The sequence below is a fragment of the Calliphora vicina genome, chromosome 3, assembly GCF_958450345.1.
Source record: "Calliphora vicina chromosome 3, idCalVici1.1, whole genome shotgun sequence".
Lineage (NCBI taxonomy): Eukaryota > Metazoa > Arthropoda > Insecta > Diptera > Calliphoridae > Calliphora > Calliphora vicina.
This window is the reverse complement of record NC_088782.1, coordinates 110,127,575-110,143,184: the sequence shown is the minus strand read 5'-3', so window position 1 is coordinate 110,143,184 and position 15,610 is coordinate 110,127,575. Positions and strand designations below refer to the sequence as shown.

General features: G+C 29.5%; 1 protein-coding gene across 1 annotated transcript in view; it reads left to right on the top strand.

Annotated features, from left to right (window-relative positions):
* Positions 1 to 15,090, top strand: part of Atg1 (serine/threonine-protein kinase unc-51-like protein Atg1) — a 69,345-nt gene extending 54,255 nt beyond the window's left edge. The window contains exons 3-13 of the mRNA XM_065503110.1: positions 7,245 to 7,332; positions 9,780 to 9,905; positions 10,019 to 10,092; positions 10,171 to 10,331; positions 10,499 to 10,635; positions 10,752 to 10,928; positions 11,238 to 11,406; positions 11,472 to 12,553; positions 12,617 to 12,753; positions 12,818 to 12,953; positions 14,940 to 15,090. Coding sequence (XP_065359182.1) covers positions 7,245 to 7,332; positions 9,780 to 9,905; positions 10,019 to 10,092; positions 10,171 to 10,331; positions 10,499 to 10,635; positions 10,752 to 10,928; positions 11,238 to 11,406; positions 11,472 to 12,553; positions 12,617 to 12,753; positions 12,818 to 12,953; positions 14,940 to 15,016 — 2,364 coding nt within the window. The 3' untranslated portion in view covers positions 15,017 to 15,090. The remainder of the gene's footprint in view (positions 1 to 7,244; positions 7,333 to 9,779; positions 9,906 to 10,018; positions 10,093 to 10,170; positions 10,332 to 10,498; positions 10,636 to 10,751; positions 10,929 to 11,237; positions 11,407 to 11,471; positions 12,554 to 12,616; positions 12,754 to 12,817; positions 12,954 to 14,939) is intronic.
* Positions 15,091 to 15,610: the final 520 nt, after the last annotated feature.

Here is a 15,610-nt window from a genome sequence, read left to right as displayed (position 1 = left end):
AATATCAATAAAACGGTTACTCGAGTAATCACTAATAGTGAGGTAAACTAAAGAAAGATTCTCTATAGGCGATTTTCGTCTCGCTTTTTATAGCTAGTTTTGATGTAGATTACAAGTTATCAATTAAAAGGTTCGTTTAATCGGTTACTCGTTAACAGTATGGGAAAATTACTTTAGTCATTTGTATATAAAATATATATTTTATTTATTTATTTATATGTTTAATTGTGTATGTGTGTATTTTGTTTTATCGCTATTTGTTGTTGTTTCATTGTTTTAAATTATTTTGTGGAATGATCGGTTCGTTTATTTTGACCTTTACTCCGGTTTGGTTTTATTGTTTTTTTTTTTTATTTTTAACTTTTCTGTGTGTAAAGTACAACTTCCAAAATAATCATTATTTATGTAGGTACTTTATATTGTTTTTTATTACTAACTCCAAAAATAGTATTTTTTGTAAATTTTTTTTATTATTTAAACATTAAATTCCGAAATTTTTTCACAATTTCTTTTTATTTCTAAATTTATTGATTTATTATATGTTTTTCATAATATTGCATTTTTATTTCTTTATGATGATTATAATTCATTTTATTTATTTTCTTGTCTGTTTGTTAATTTTAAGGTTTCACTTTGCATATTTCGCTTTGTTTTTTCATTTCATTCGATTTTGTTTGAAAGTTTTTTTCTGCTTGTCTACCATACCGTTCTACTAAAAAGTCAAAATACAACTGTTTTTTTGTTTAATATTTTTTTCAATATTATAATTGAGCTTATTGTCTCTTGTTGTTGTTGTGTTTTGTCTTTGTTTTTGTTTTGCTTGTCAAAGCTTTGTAATGAAATAAGTAGTACATGCATATGATTGTTGTTATGATTCTCTTTGAAGATAAACTTGTTGTTTGATTGTGTTTGTTTTCTCTTGAATTCAAAATAGCGGGTTTTAAATTCTCTTTGTTTAGTATATGGGTGTTTCCAATCATAAGTAGGTTTTTTGGAAAATCTCCGCAAACGTATGAAAAGATAATGAAAATAACGATTTATACATTTGTGGCCAACTAGGAAGTAGTCCGTTCGATTGATAAAGCTTCTGAAGTTCTGGGTGGATTTGATTATTGTAAAGATTTCGGTATCATGGGTTAAGTCCATTTTAATTCTTTCCTCTAAATACTTGATTCATCCGAAAAAGAGAATATTTTTACCGTATATATGTAATTCTTGAAAATAATTAGATTTTTGTCACTTTTGAAAGCATTTAGTTGATCTCTTAGGCTCATTTTTGTTATAAATGCTGAACATCACTGGTTTCCTGACATCTACCCCTGACAGATTTCGTTTTTCTTCCCGAATGTACACATCTGCTCAAAATAATAGATACACCAAAATTAATTTTTTAAAAACGAAAAAAAATAATGGTATATTGTAAAATTATAAAAAAAATTCAGTCGATTTTTATTTATAGTTAAAAGGAGAGTAAAAAACAAAAACAAAATATTTCATAATTAATAATAAATATTATAAAGTAAATTAAATTTCTTAAATTTCCAAAAATTTGGTGCTCATAATAATAGATACATTTTTAAAAATTCTTATTAAACAAAAGCTAATAAATTTTATCTTAAAAAAATTAGTTTATTATTAAAGTAAAGCTAGTATCCAGTATATCCACCTTTGTTTTGTAAAACTTTCTCCACTCTTCTGGGCATACTGGATATCAAGTTCTGACACTTCTCCAATGGAATCTCGTACCATATTTTTTGCGTTTTCTCCCATAAATCGTCTTTATTTTTGAAAACTTCCTTCGAAAGCCTTATCTTTAATTCACTCCACAAGTTTTCTATTGGGTTTAAATCAGGGGATTGGCTGGGCCAGCTTAAAACAGGTACGTTATTCTCCAAGAACCAGTTTTTAACTAATCTTGAACTATGTTTTGGGTCGTTGTCCTGCTGGAATGTCCATATTAATGGCATATTTTCCGATGCATATGGAAGCATTACGTTTTCCAATATGTCTCTATACCCACTAGCATTCATGGTATCTTCTATTCAGAATATCGGACCAACACCATTCCATGAAAAGCAACCCCAAACCATTATGTTTCCCCCGCCATGTTTTACCGTCTTTTTTGTAAATTTAACGTGGAATTCTTTTCCTTTTGGTCGGCGTACATTTCTTTGGCAGTCGTTTCCAAACAAATTTATTTTTGTTTCGTCGCTCCATAAAATATTTCTCCATTTTTTTTTCGCCTTCACACCCGGACCATTGTAAGTGCTCTTTAGCAAATTCTAATCTTGTCTTGATATTTTTTTGGCACATTAGTGGCACTTTTCTGGCAATTCTTCCCGGCAATTTAGCTTGTAAAAGACGACGACGAACTGTTTGTGGACTGATTTCGTTACATAGCTCCGCAGAAATAGCTTTCGATGATATGAAAGGGTCTTTTTTAACCATAAGGACGATCCGCCTATCTGTTTCTGGACTGGTTTTCTTTGGTCTACCGCGAGTTTCTCTTTTTTGTTTTTTAGATAAAGCATTTTGGACAAAATGTAAAGATCTTCCTATGCTCTTTGCTATTTCCCGTAATGATTTTCCTTGATTTCTCATCGTTTGAACAATTTTTTTCTCATCTTCGGTACAATGATGATTTCGTCCCATTTTCTTCAAAAGAGTCCTATTTTTATAAAATTGTTGCTAAAATTTAAATTATACTTACTGTTTCACGTAAATAGGAACAAAAAATTGCACAAAAAAAAAATTGTATATAAACAAATTACAAATTACTGATGTGTATCTATTTTTATGAGCAAATAATTTTTTGTAATTCAAATAAATTCGTTTTTAAAAATCAACATGAAAGCAAATAGTTGCCAGATTTTTGACTGACATGACATTGCCAGATAGAAATTTTAATAATATGATGTATTCTTAACGCTTGCGAGGAAATTTTCAATGTTACCGCCATTTAAATTTTTTCCAATTAGGTGCATCTATTATTTTGAGCAGATGTGTATAAAAATGCCAAAGAAAATTGTTTATTAGTTTTATTTTTAAAAATTCCATCATAATAGAGATTTGTTTCACAGTTGAGCTTAATTTGTTCCTCCTCATATATTGCCTTAGGGTTATAAATAGTTGTGGTAGGTTCAATCTGTGAATATGTTTTATGATTAAGAAGAATTTATTTACGGAAATCCTACCACTTGCAGTGACTGACAATACAATGGAAACTTGGGAAATGAATCTTCCGTAATCTCAGTTTTCAAAAACATCATTAAATCTTCTACAAATACAACAATTGTAAGACAACCGATGAGAAAAATACTGAACCCCAAATACACAAATAAGATAGGCAAGTTTGGCGGTGGAATTATTGTGGTGTGAGGCTGTTTTTCGGATGCAAGGTATGAGTCCAATTCATATAATATCAAAGGTTTTTTTGCTTCGAAAAGTTTGTGCCAACAAAAGTTTTGCTTTACTTCTTTAATTTGAAAAAAAGTGCCGCTGAAACACACCGATTGTTCACCAAAGCTTATGATGAATGTCTTCCATCGGTTTTAACGTGCGAGAGATGATTGGCTCGGTTCAGAAGTGGTGAATTTGACACGGAAGACAAAGATCGCCCAAGCCAGCTAAAAAAGTTTGAACACCAAGAATTGGAGGAATTACTCCATGAAGATTGTTATCAAACTCAACAAGAGCTTGCAAAATCATTGGGATCTACTCAAGCAGCTATTTCAAAACGTTTGCCAACAGCAGAATTCATCCAAAAGCAGGGAAATTGGGTACCATACGAATTGAAACCGAGAGACCATGAAAGACGATTTTGAATGTCCGTAAAGGCCGGTTAAGCAGCCTAATCGATACCAAATCCAGGATGCTAAGGTAAATATCTGTATTTGGTGGGAGCAAAAGGGTCCTGTCTATTATGAGCTGCTGAAATCTGACCAGACCATCACAGGGAACCTGTACCGAACGCAACTGATTCGTTTGAAGACATGAAAGAGTAATATTTCATCATGAAATCGCTCGGCCTGTACCGAACGCTACTGATTCGTTTGAAGACGTGAAACAGAAATATTCCATCATGACATCGCTCGGCCTCATTATCAAAGTTTTGCCTCACCCGCCTTATAGTCCAGACCTTCCGACTACTATTTGTTTCGATCGATGCAGAATGATCTCTCTGGGATACTCTTCACTTTGGAACAGAATATCCGATATTGGCTTGATTCGTTCTTGGCCTCAAAAGATGAGCAGTTCTTTTGGCTCGGAATCCATATGTTGCCAGAAAGATGGGAAAAGGTCATAGATAACAATGGCCAACACTTTGAATAAATTTATATTGTACAAATGTTTCAAAATAAACCCTAAAATTTGAAAAAATCCCGAATTTTTAAGTCATACACCCACTAAAATTTTTCCGTTTTTATATTAAAACTTTTCGGTTTTGGGGGTGGGGAAATTTCCTTTTTGTCACTCCCTGAATTCGCGCCTTTATCGTAGACATTCACATTCATTTTAATCGATGTTATGTAGCCATATGCTGAGGAAAAGATGGACCTAGTTAGGAGATACTAGAATTATTATTTGATTATATTGTCAATGCAACGCCGAGTTTCATTTTTCATAGCATTAGTTGTTTGTTGTATGTATTTTCATGTAAGACGGGTATTTAGTCCAGAGATAATAGTCCAGCGGCGTTATATCACAATAACAAGGCGGCCAATTGACATTATCAAATCGAGAAACTACGCGACAGGGACATTTCGCATGCAACAACTAAATTCTTTGGTTGGCTATGTCACTCGTGGTGCCGTCTTGCTGAAATCAAAAATCACTTATCAACATTAGTTTGTTATATAACCGCATAATTGAAAATGGGTCTAAAGAGGATTTTTGTTGAAAAATTCATTGTTTTTCTTAAGGTTTTCAAAAACCCAATTCAGAAATCGTTCAGATTATTTGATGATTAAAATTTCCCATGTTTGTACTAAATAAAGGGATGACAGCTTAATTCTTGACAGCCAATTTACTTTCTAACCTTTAATTTGTCTACTTTATTTATTTGTTAGCGAAGTGATAGGGTGCAGTTAGTGAAATCCCTATTTATTCATCGTAAACCCTAAGCTACTGACATTTTGCTCAAGAATTCTCACTTCTAAATATCCAACGAATGTAAAAGTCTCTTTTTATACAATGTGAAGAGTAAAATGTAAAGATTTAATTACTGCAGACCTTGTTTAACTTTTACATTTCTTTCGTAACACGTTTGCAATTACACTGTTACAATAATAACATTATTTTTTTTTATTATTAAATTTTAACAACTTTGTTGTATTTTTGTGCCATTTTATGTTTTTTGCTTTCTTTTTTCTGGTTCTTCTTCTTTTTGCTTTTGTTGCTGTTGTAATAATCTATATAAACAAGACAGTTTTTTTTTGCCTCATGTAATCTATTCTATTATTGTGTTTTGATTTTTTTTTTGTAGTCTGTTTTATTTTTTGTTTATATGTATATAATTATCATTTCACTTCCGATTTCATCGTTTCTGTTGTTTACAATAACAAAATGTTCTGCATAAACAGTGTAAAGAAAGTCATTGACATGTTAAATGCTTCTACAAAAAAAAGGCAGCAGTCATTTTGTCAGTTTGTCATTATTGTTTTCAATTGTTTAGGTTCTTTTGTTGCTGCAAAAGTAATGTTGTGTATTTGTTGTACAATTTAATGGTTTGTGGTTAAAGTTGAAAAGCAACCATACGCTTTACAAATTTTCCCTTTAAAACTTTACAAAACTTGTAAATAACAAAATTTTATAATAAATTAAATTTTGTGTTTTACACACATGTGAAATTCTTTTTTTCCCCCTTGGCTGAAGTGATGATTAAACTCTTTTTTAATAGATATTATTACACATTGTTCTTTTAAGTGAAATTTACTTAATTACTTTGTAATGTCATTAATAAGATCATAAAACTAATTGTTAATGTGAAAAATATGGGTTAATGAAGATTTGACACAAAAATTCAAAGCACTTGTTGAATTAAAAACAAGGGCTTTTAAATATTAATGTAGTTAATATATACTTAATGATAAATAATTATTAAAAAGATTTATTAATTTAAAACAACTTTTGAAATTCAATTTTCCATTTATCATAAAACTCACAAATTTGTAATGAACTTTACGGTATGACAGTTATCTGTCACGCAAAATAATTCTATGATATGGCATCCTTAAAACTGCAATGTTGTCTAGTGCCTTGAATAGAAAAGCGTTAATATGTTATGGGTAAACAATACCCTATGTCTATACCTAATACATTTTTGTCATGATAAACGTAAAACTGTTCATTTATTAGTATTATTGCTTCGTTATGACAAAATTGTTTTATTTTTGTTTGACAACACGCAGTGTCTCGTGTCTATATATAGTTCTCTATGACTGACATCATTGCACTTTTTCCGGCTGATTCTTTAACATATAGAAAACAGCTTTCAAATTTATTTTCTCAAAAATAATTTCTTAGTTATTACTTGTAATATCATAGACTATTACTATTCATAGCATTAAAAAATACAAAAACAAATCTTATTAAAGATGACTCATAATTTTCATTTACATTTCTTTTAGAATGTAAACATTTTTATGACTTTGTTTGCACTAAGTCAACAAATATTTAATAGTTTCTGTCATTATGGAAAGTTCTTTATAAAAAAAAAGAAATGCTTCGCTTTAATAGCATCTGGTAATTTTTCTCCTTTAATAACATCTTGTTATTTAAATTTCCTCAGCTTTCTTCTTAACTCTTCAACCTTTTCTGTTAATAAATTTTAGCATCCTGTTTAACAATTTTATTCTGCCATAAATATTAATTTGTACCATTTGAAACTATAAAAAAAATAATGTTTTACAGCCAGACAAGTAGGCTGACATAGATGGCCATTTAAATTATAAACATCTTGATCATCATCATCTAAATCATTCATTGCATTTACACTTGTGTCTTTTAAAAAGATGACAGGTTTTTAAATATGTTTAAATTTTGGTCTCTGTGTGTAACTAATACTAGGTTTTTTTTTTTTTTTGTATAATTTACACTTTGATTTATTTTTACAGGTCAAGTTTAAAATGATTTTTGTTAATTTCTCAAGATTAAGATCATTTTATACTTACTTTTTCTACATAGTTTATTCTTATTGCAAGTTAGTAATAAATTTTAATTTTGTTTTATTTCTTTCTTTCTAGTATTGCAATGGCGGTGATTTGGCTGATTATTTAAGTGTCAAGGGTACTTTAAGCGAGGATACAGTGCGGTTATTTTTGATACAATTGGGTAAGTTGCTGGAAAATTAATTATTATTAAAAAATTTAAAAAATATTACGTTAATATTAAATTATTCGATATAAAACTAAATATTATTAAAAATTAAAGACATGTGTCTCCATCTATTTAAAATAATTTGGCATTACTGGGATGTAACATAAAGTATTGATGTAAATATGCATTTTCGAAAGCTTAATATTTATAACCCTATGTCTATACCTGTTAAATTAATGTGATGATAAACGTCAAAATTGTTGTCAAGATAAAAAATTATCAGGTATAGTCTCCATTTATTAGTATTATTGCTTCGTTTTGACAAAAATCTTAGTGATTTTGCTTAGGTAACTTTGTCTTGACAACAAACGTCATTAATTGATAAGATAAATATTTGTCAAGTATAGACAGGAGGTTATGCAGCATATTCTGGGTATGGTCGCATATTCTGGGCACGGATATTTGGATTTGGTGTTGTTGTAACATTTCGACTGTGACCGATTGTTCTTTCCTGGGGAAAAAACTTTCGGTTTGTACAGCAGTCGCTGAGTGGACAATCTTTGGACGAATATAATTCGGGTCGTTCCGGAACGGAGATCCTATTGTCGTGGGAACGTGGTTTTGGTGTCGTTTAGGCTGGTTGTCAGGGCTTCACATACGATATTTTTCATACTAAGTAATTATTCGGTGTAAAAATAATTTTCTTTTAGAGTTCAAACATCATTTCGTCTTTCAAGATCTCTCGGCTTCAATTCATATGGTACCCAATTTCCCAGCTTTTGAATGAATTTCAGGCAAATCTGTTTCAAATTGAAAAAATAGAAATATGTATTAAAACATATTGAAACCGATTTGAAAAGCAATCGAGACGAGGGTATGGCGCAATTCAAAAAGTAAAAATCTGGTTAATACTGTTCTTAAAAGACATGCGTGTATTTCAGTTATTAAAAAGCGACTTCTATACTATTTTAAATATAGATTTGAGTTAGTATAGAATTTCAAACATTTCTATACCTATCTATCTATCGATTCCAAAGGTTTTCTAAACAAACGATTAATTTTTAGAGACTTAAATGGAGATTTGTTTAAAATTTTATATAAAAATAGTTTAGGGACAAGTGTATTACAATTGATGTTTAAACTTTTTGAAACTGATCGAAAAATGTGTTATGGAGCGATTTAAAAAGTAAAAATCTGATTTAAACTGTCCTTTAAAAGTGATCATTGTATTTCAGTTATTAAAACCGATCCCTATTCTATTTTAAATATAGATGTGAGCTACGTTAGATTTTCAAAGATGAGAGAATGGATCGATTTTAAAGCTTTTTTAGCGATTTAAATTGAGATTTGATTGTAATTGTCACAAAATTAGTTTGGGAAAAGTGTATTACAATCGATGTTTAAAATTTTTGAAACCGATCTGAAAAAAAGTATTATGAAGCGATTTAAAAAGTAAAAATCTGGTTCATACTGTGCTTAAAAGAGATGAGTGTATTTTAGTTATAAAAAACGACTTCTATTCTAATTTAAATATAGATTTGATTTAAAATAGAATTTCAAACATTTCTATGTCGATCTGAGAAGTGATCGAGATGAGAGAATGGATAGATTATAAAGCATTTCGAAATAAACAATTAATTTTTGGCGATTTAAATGGAGATTTGTTTCTAATTGTCATAAAAACAGTTTAGGGACATGTGTATTACAATAGATGTTTAAACTTTTTGAAACCGATCTGAAAAAAAAGTATTATGAATCGATTTAAAAAGTAAAAATCTGGTTTAAACTGTCCTTAAAGACATCCGTGTATTTCAGTTATAAAAAATCGACTTCTATGCTATTTTAAATATAGAATTGATTTAGGATAGAATTTCAAACATTTCTATGTCGATCTGAGAAGTGATCGAGATGTGAAAATGTATCGATTCTAAAGCTTTTCGAAACAAACAATTAATTTTTAGAGGCTTTTAAATATATATCTGGTTATTATTATCCTAAAAACAGTCCAGCGAATTAAAATCTACGAGGAAACTGATCTATATTAAAGTTTGAATCGATTTAAACATTTTTGAAGCCATTGATTCTTTTAAAGGGAAAAAAAATAATTTTCAAGTGATTTTTGAATAAAAAATTGGTTTAAATTTTCATAAACAGAGATAGTAGTATTATATTGAAAAAAAAAAAATGGTTAAGTTTTAGATTAATAGAGATGAAATTTACGATCGATTGCTCGGCGAATAGTTCAGTATGTGAGAAGTTTTTTCAATATTCTCTGTAGATCGATCGGGCCATCAATTGATTGGAACATTGTTTAATTGTTGTTGTGTTTTTTAAATAAATATGTTTCTTATTCATTTAATAATAAATTTAATTGTATGTACATATTTAATCGATATGATGATACATTTGTATTCTTATTTTTAATATTTTCATTCAATATTTGTTTTCTTTTCTGTTTTTAGCTGGTGCCATGAAAGCTTTATATACCAAAGGAATTGTGCATCGTGATCTGAAGCCACAAAATATTTTACTATCGCACAATTATGGCAAAACACTGCCAGCACCCTCAAAGATTACACTCAAAATAGGTAAAATTTTTAAATTATTTCTTTCTTCCAACTACACATGAGAATTTCATTCATATTTCTCTCTGACAATATAAATTTCTTTACAAAATTTGTTTTCCTTTCTTGATTTTTAGCTGATTTTGGTTTTGCCCGATTTCTAAATGAAGGCGTTATGGCAGCTACATTATGTGGTTCACCCATGTATATGGTGGGTTAAAATTGAAAATATTAACATTGTTTTAGGCACTATTTATATTATTATTTTTTGTTTATTATTATTTAAAAGGCTCCTGAGGTTATAATGTCTTTGCAATATGATGCTAAAGCTGATTTATGGTCTTTGGGCACGATCGTTTATCAGTGTTTAACGGGTAAAGCACCTTTCTATGCACAAACACCAAATGAATTGAAATTCTATTACGAACAAAATGCCAATTTAGCACCCAAGTAAGTTGTTGTGTCTGATAAAATAGTTTTGTGATGTTTTTAGATTTTAGCTATAAAAATCTAAAAATATTTTTTTTGTAACGATTTCATTGTATAAATACAAAATGCATTTAATTCAATATTTTTGCTAACATATTTATTTTTCTTCTTCTTCGTCTGCTTTAAAGAATACCCAATGGTGTCTCGCCCGAATTACGTGATTTGTTATTGTGTTTATTGCGGCGCAATGCCAAGGACAGAATTTCATTTGAAAGCTTTTTCAATCATCGTTTCTTGCAGGGCAAAAAGGCGGCTACATCACCAGGTTTGTTTGTTTGTTTGTTTGTTTAATTTTGAAATTATGAAAATATTTTTGTAAAATATTGAGATTTTCTATGAATTATTTTTAAAATTTGTTTTTTTGTTTTTTTTTTATTGTAGGTGATATACCAGCTTCTTTGGCTATGGGTACAACACCGCCTACAAAATCGAAAAGTCCATTGCAGCAACAACTTGAACAACAGCAGCAGCAACAACAGCAACAGTTACAACAACAATTACAGCAACAGAAGCATCAAAAACAAGGAGCAGATGATGATTTTCAAGATGAAAATGCTGGTAAGTGGAACTATTTTTGGATTCTCGTCTTGTTAAAGACAAATTTCTTTAGTTTATTTATAAATAACAAAAGCCTTTAGATTTTCTTTCCCTGCTGACTCTCCTTGACTTTTTTATAACTTTTGTTACATGTCAGCAAGACAAATTCAGCAGTTCTATTGACAATCTGCTGTTGTTAACGCTATTGTTTAAAAATTTAAATATTATCCTTCTTTCAGTAAGAAAAGATTGTAGGAACTTGTAGGAACTTTTTTTTAATCTATTCCAGCTATTAACTTAATCTTTAATTAGAATTTTCTTTCATTACAGTTTCGGTGGTTGAAAATCCTGCCATTTGTGCTACAATCACAAATGTGGGTATTTTATGTGAAAGTGAAAACAATACCGAATCTTCGGAATCTCATGAAGATTCCGATGACTTTGTATTAGTACCCAAAAATCTTCCAGAAGATCCAAATGTTATTGAATATGAAAAGAAGTAAGTTTTTGTTTTAAATTTTCCCAAAAATCTGTAATAAATTTAAAAATGTTCAACTTTTACAGACATTCCACTAAACAACAGGCCGCTAATAATGCAGTTCAAAATCAGTCCAGTCCTCCAAGACCTAGTACTTTACCAATTTCTGAACCCAAACCCGTACCGGCACCAGTAAGACGCTACTCTACAAATACTAATGTACCCGCAGTGGCGGCCACCGCACCCAATGTTTCGCCCTTGGACAAAAATCAAGTGCGTTATAGGGCGAACAGTGAACAGATATCGTCACCAAAGCTGTCGACTACAGCACCGACAGCCTCCCCGGCTCAACAGATACCGCGATCTCAACCAATTAGTGTCAAGGGCCGGCAAGAGCATCGCAAGAGTAGTGTTAGTAGTGATATTAATTCCATATCACCGCCAGCTGTGCAATTTGCTATTGGTACACCACCCACCGGTAGACATCGTTCGACTTCGGGTGGCTCGCTGTCGGAAACACCACCACCCTCGGCTCCCTGCACCTGGCAGGTGAGTCCTGGTGGTCAAACACAATCGCCTTTAAGACGCTCCGGACATAGTTCACCCGTGCTTCCGTCCGCTCTCACAAAATTACCCACTCTAGGCAGTCCCACATTAATGGTGGCTCCCGGCTCGGTGGGTTCTTTGGGCTCTGGTTCCTCCTCGGAGAATAACAATCAGCATCCCATGCTGGGACCCCGAGCTTTTACTTTGCCCGAATTGGGTGCCACCGGTGGATTGCAAAGTCTGTTGGATACAAATGCCGCCGGTGCTGGTAATCCAACGGATAGCCATCATCATTTGCATGCATTCCATGCTCCCGAACTGTCGGAAGAAACCCTTATGGATCGTGAACACAATGAGACTCTGTCCAAATTGAATTTTGTTTTGGCTCTCACCGATTGCATACAAGAAGTGGCTGATTCACGTTGCGCCCCACTCTCCGCCTTGATGGCAGCCGGCTCAAATGAACAACCACAAATCCCACCGCATGCTCCCGAGCATTGTAAGAGAGCCGAGAGATTAGTGTTATTGGTAAGAGCTTTGCAGCTGCTGTCATCCGGCCTAAATTTAGCATCGCAACAACTAAGAAGTGGCAGTTTAAAGCCCTCCTCAAATGTTAAAAACGGTAATTTATACTTTATACATATTATTTTTAGCTAAAAAGTAATTAATTTGTTTTTATTTTTAGCTTTATTAACCATGAATTCAAAATATCGCAGCATTTTATTTGAATCGAAGAAATTAAATGGCACTGGTCTATTGCAAAAAGCCAATGCATTTAATATTACAGCCGATAAAATTTTATACGATTATGCTTTAGATATGGTAAGATAGGTTTTTATTTATTCTTATAGTTAAAGTTTGCTAATAATTTATTTGCTAAATTTAGTGCCAGGCTGCTGCTTTAGACGAGTTACTGAGTAATACCAAAAATTGTTTTGAACGCTATAATACAGCTCACATTTTATTACATTCATTGGTGCAGAAATGTAATCATCCACAAGATAAAATGCTTTTAAATAAATGTAAGTACATAATCTATTATTAGATATATTTAGAAAAATTAAAAAAAAATTCTCAAACTAAGCTCAAACCAAAGATTCAAAGTTCGAAAACTGCACATTGTTTAATCCAAAATAATGTTTAATAATAAATAAAGAACCTGTTTCAGGATTTTTATCTAAATTATAGCAATTCCTAAGACACTTTTCGTGAATTTTGACTAAAAAGCTTGTGAATTAACCGAAAAGAGTAGAATAATAAAAAACAATATAAACCGCCGGCTCATATAAATATGATTAACAACTTACTAACTTAACCTTCGCTTTACCAAAGGTCTTTTATGTTCATGGTTTACCAATACCCACCCGGGTGACACTACACTTCTATAAATATATGCGACGAACGAAATTTTAAAAAATTGAAAAAACCTTATAAAAAGTTTAAAATGTTTCTATTAAATTCTATAGAACTCTAAAATTTGTTCAGTGATTGCAAATTTCATATAAATCGAAACAAAATTAAAAAAAATATTAATCCAATAAAAACGATGTGGTCACCCGGGTGGGTATTGGTAAAGCGAAGGTTAAAAAAATACTAAATAAAAAATTATTGTTTCATTAAAAATATTCCAACAAAAATTTCTCTAAATTTACTACTTTTTGTAAAATAGCAGTAAATAATTTATTATTGTTTTAAATATTGATAAAATAAAATTGTATTATTTTATTTGACAATATGAGAACAATAATATTCTACAGAAAAAAATAAAAAATGTCCATCTTTTCAAAAGTTAGTATTTCTACTACTATTTTAAAATTGAAAAATAAACAGGTTTCTAAAGTCGCTCTTCCTTTTACAAAATATTCCAACAAAAATTTCTCAAATTTTACTATTTTTTGTAAAATTTTTTCAAATCATTTACTACTTTTTAAAGAAAATTTATACAAGAATTATGGTTTTTATAAATGAAATTTTGTTAATAATTATTTTCAATACAAAAAACTACTAAATTTGATAGGTTTTGAAAAAGGTAGTATTTCTACTACTATTTTTAAATTAGTTAAAATTTATGTTTTTAGTAACATATCATCAAATTTAATTGACACCATACACAATTTTTCATGATTTACTACTTTTTAAAAAAAGTACTAAATAATTTTGACTACTTTTTAAACAAAGTTTATATTATTTTATATGGAGGCCATTGTCATAGTCAGATTTCTTCAATATATTCGTCATAAAACCGATATTGTAAGAAACAAAGTAAATCAAACTAAATTTTCCATAATTTTTTATTTTTTTTAAGTATTAAATAATTTACTACTTTTTTAACAAAATTTATAGAAATATTATGGTTTTCATAAATGAAATTTTGTAAATAATTATTTCCAATAGAAAAAACTACTAAATTTGATAGTTTTTGAAAAAGGTAGTATTTCTACTACTATTTTTAAATTACTTAAAATTTATGTTTTTAGTAACATATCATCAAATTTAATTAACATCATAAACAATTTTTCATGATTTACTACTTTTTAAAAAAAGTACTAAATAATTTTGACTACTTTTTAAACAAAGTTTATATTATTTTATATGGAGGCCATTGTCATAGTCAGATTTCTTCAATATATTCGTCATAAAACCGATATTGTAAGAAACAAAGTAAATCAAACTAAATTTTCCATAATTTGTTATTTTTTTAAGTATTAAATAATTTACTACTTTTTTAACAAAATTTATAGAAAAATTATGGTTTTCATAAATGAAATTTTGTAAATAATTATTTCCAATAGAAAAAACTACTAAATTTTATAGTTTTTGAAAAAGGTAGTATTTCTACTACTATTTTTAAATTACTTAAAAATTTATGTTTTTAGTAACATATCATCAAATTTAATTAACATCATAAACAATTTTTCATGATTTACTACTTTGTTAAAAAAGTACTAAATAATAATGTTTAAAATTTAAATCTGGTTTTATTATTATTTTTTTTTTTTAAATTTCAGATCGTGATGCTGTGGAAAAACGTTTAAATATTCTACAACAACAAGGTTACATTTACGTAACCGATGAAAATTCTTAAGTTATAAAACAACTCTAATAAATCAAACCCAACATCATGAACAATTTTTCTTTGCAGAAAAAATAAAAAACAAACCCCCAATTCATTTTAGAAAAACCCCAACTAATTTAATTATTTTAAAGAAATATTGAAACCTTTTTGCAATTATTTAATTGAAATAAGCTAAACCCTGAGAAGAATAGGATTAGTTTTGAAATTAATTTTTATGATTAAAAAATATTTCACAAAAAAAATATGATGAAAAATATCGCTGAATGGATGAATGAATGTATGTAAATATTTAGGATTTTTTATTAAATAATTTAAATTGTTTCTTAGATTTTAAACAGATACTTTTAGTTTTTATTAAACTTTATAGCTATAAGTAAGAAAAGGGCTTGCAATTTTTTTTCCTTTTTAAATGTATTTTTTGTTAATACATATTTTGAATATTTAACTTAATTAACTGGATTTTTTTATAATTTAAAACACAATATTTAACAAAAAAACGTATTTATTTAATAAGTATGTATGAAAACTAAATAGGGCTTCAAAATATTACACAAAAACTGCTCTCCTGCCCCTCTCTAAACCACATTACTTTTTGTTTGATCA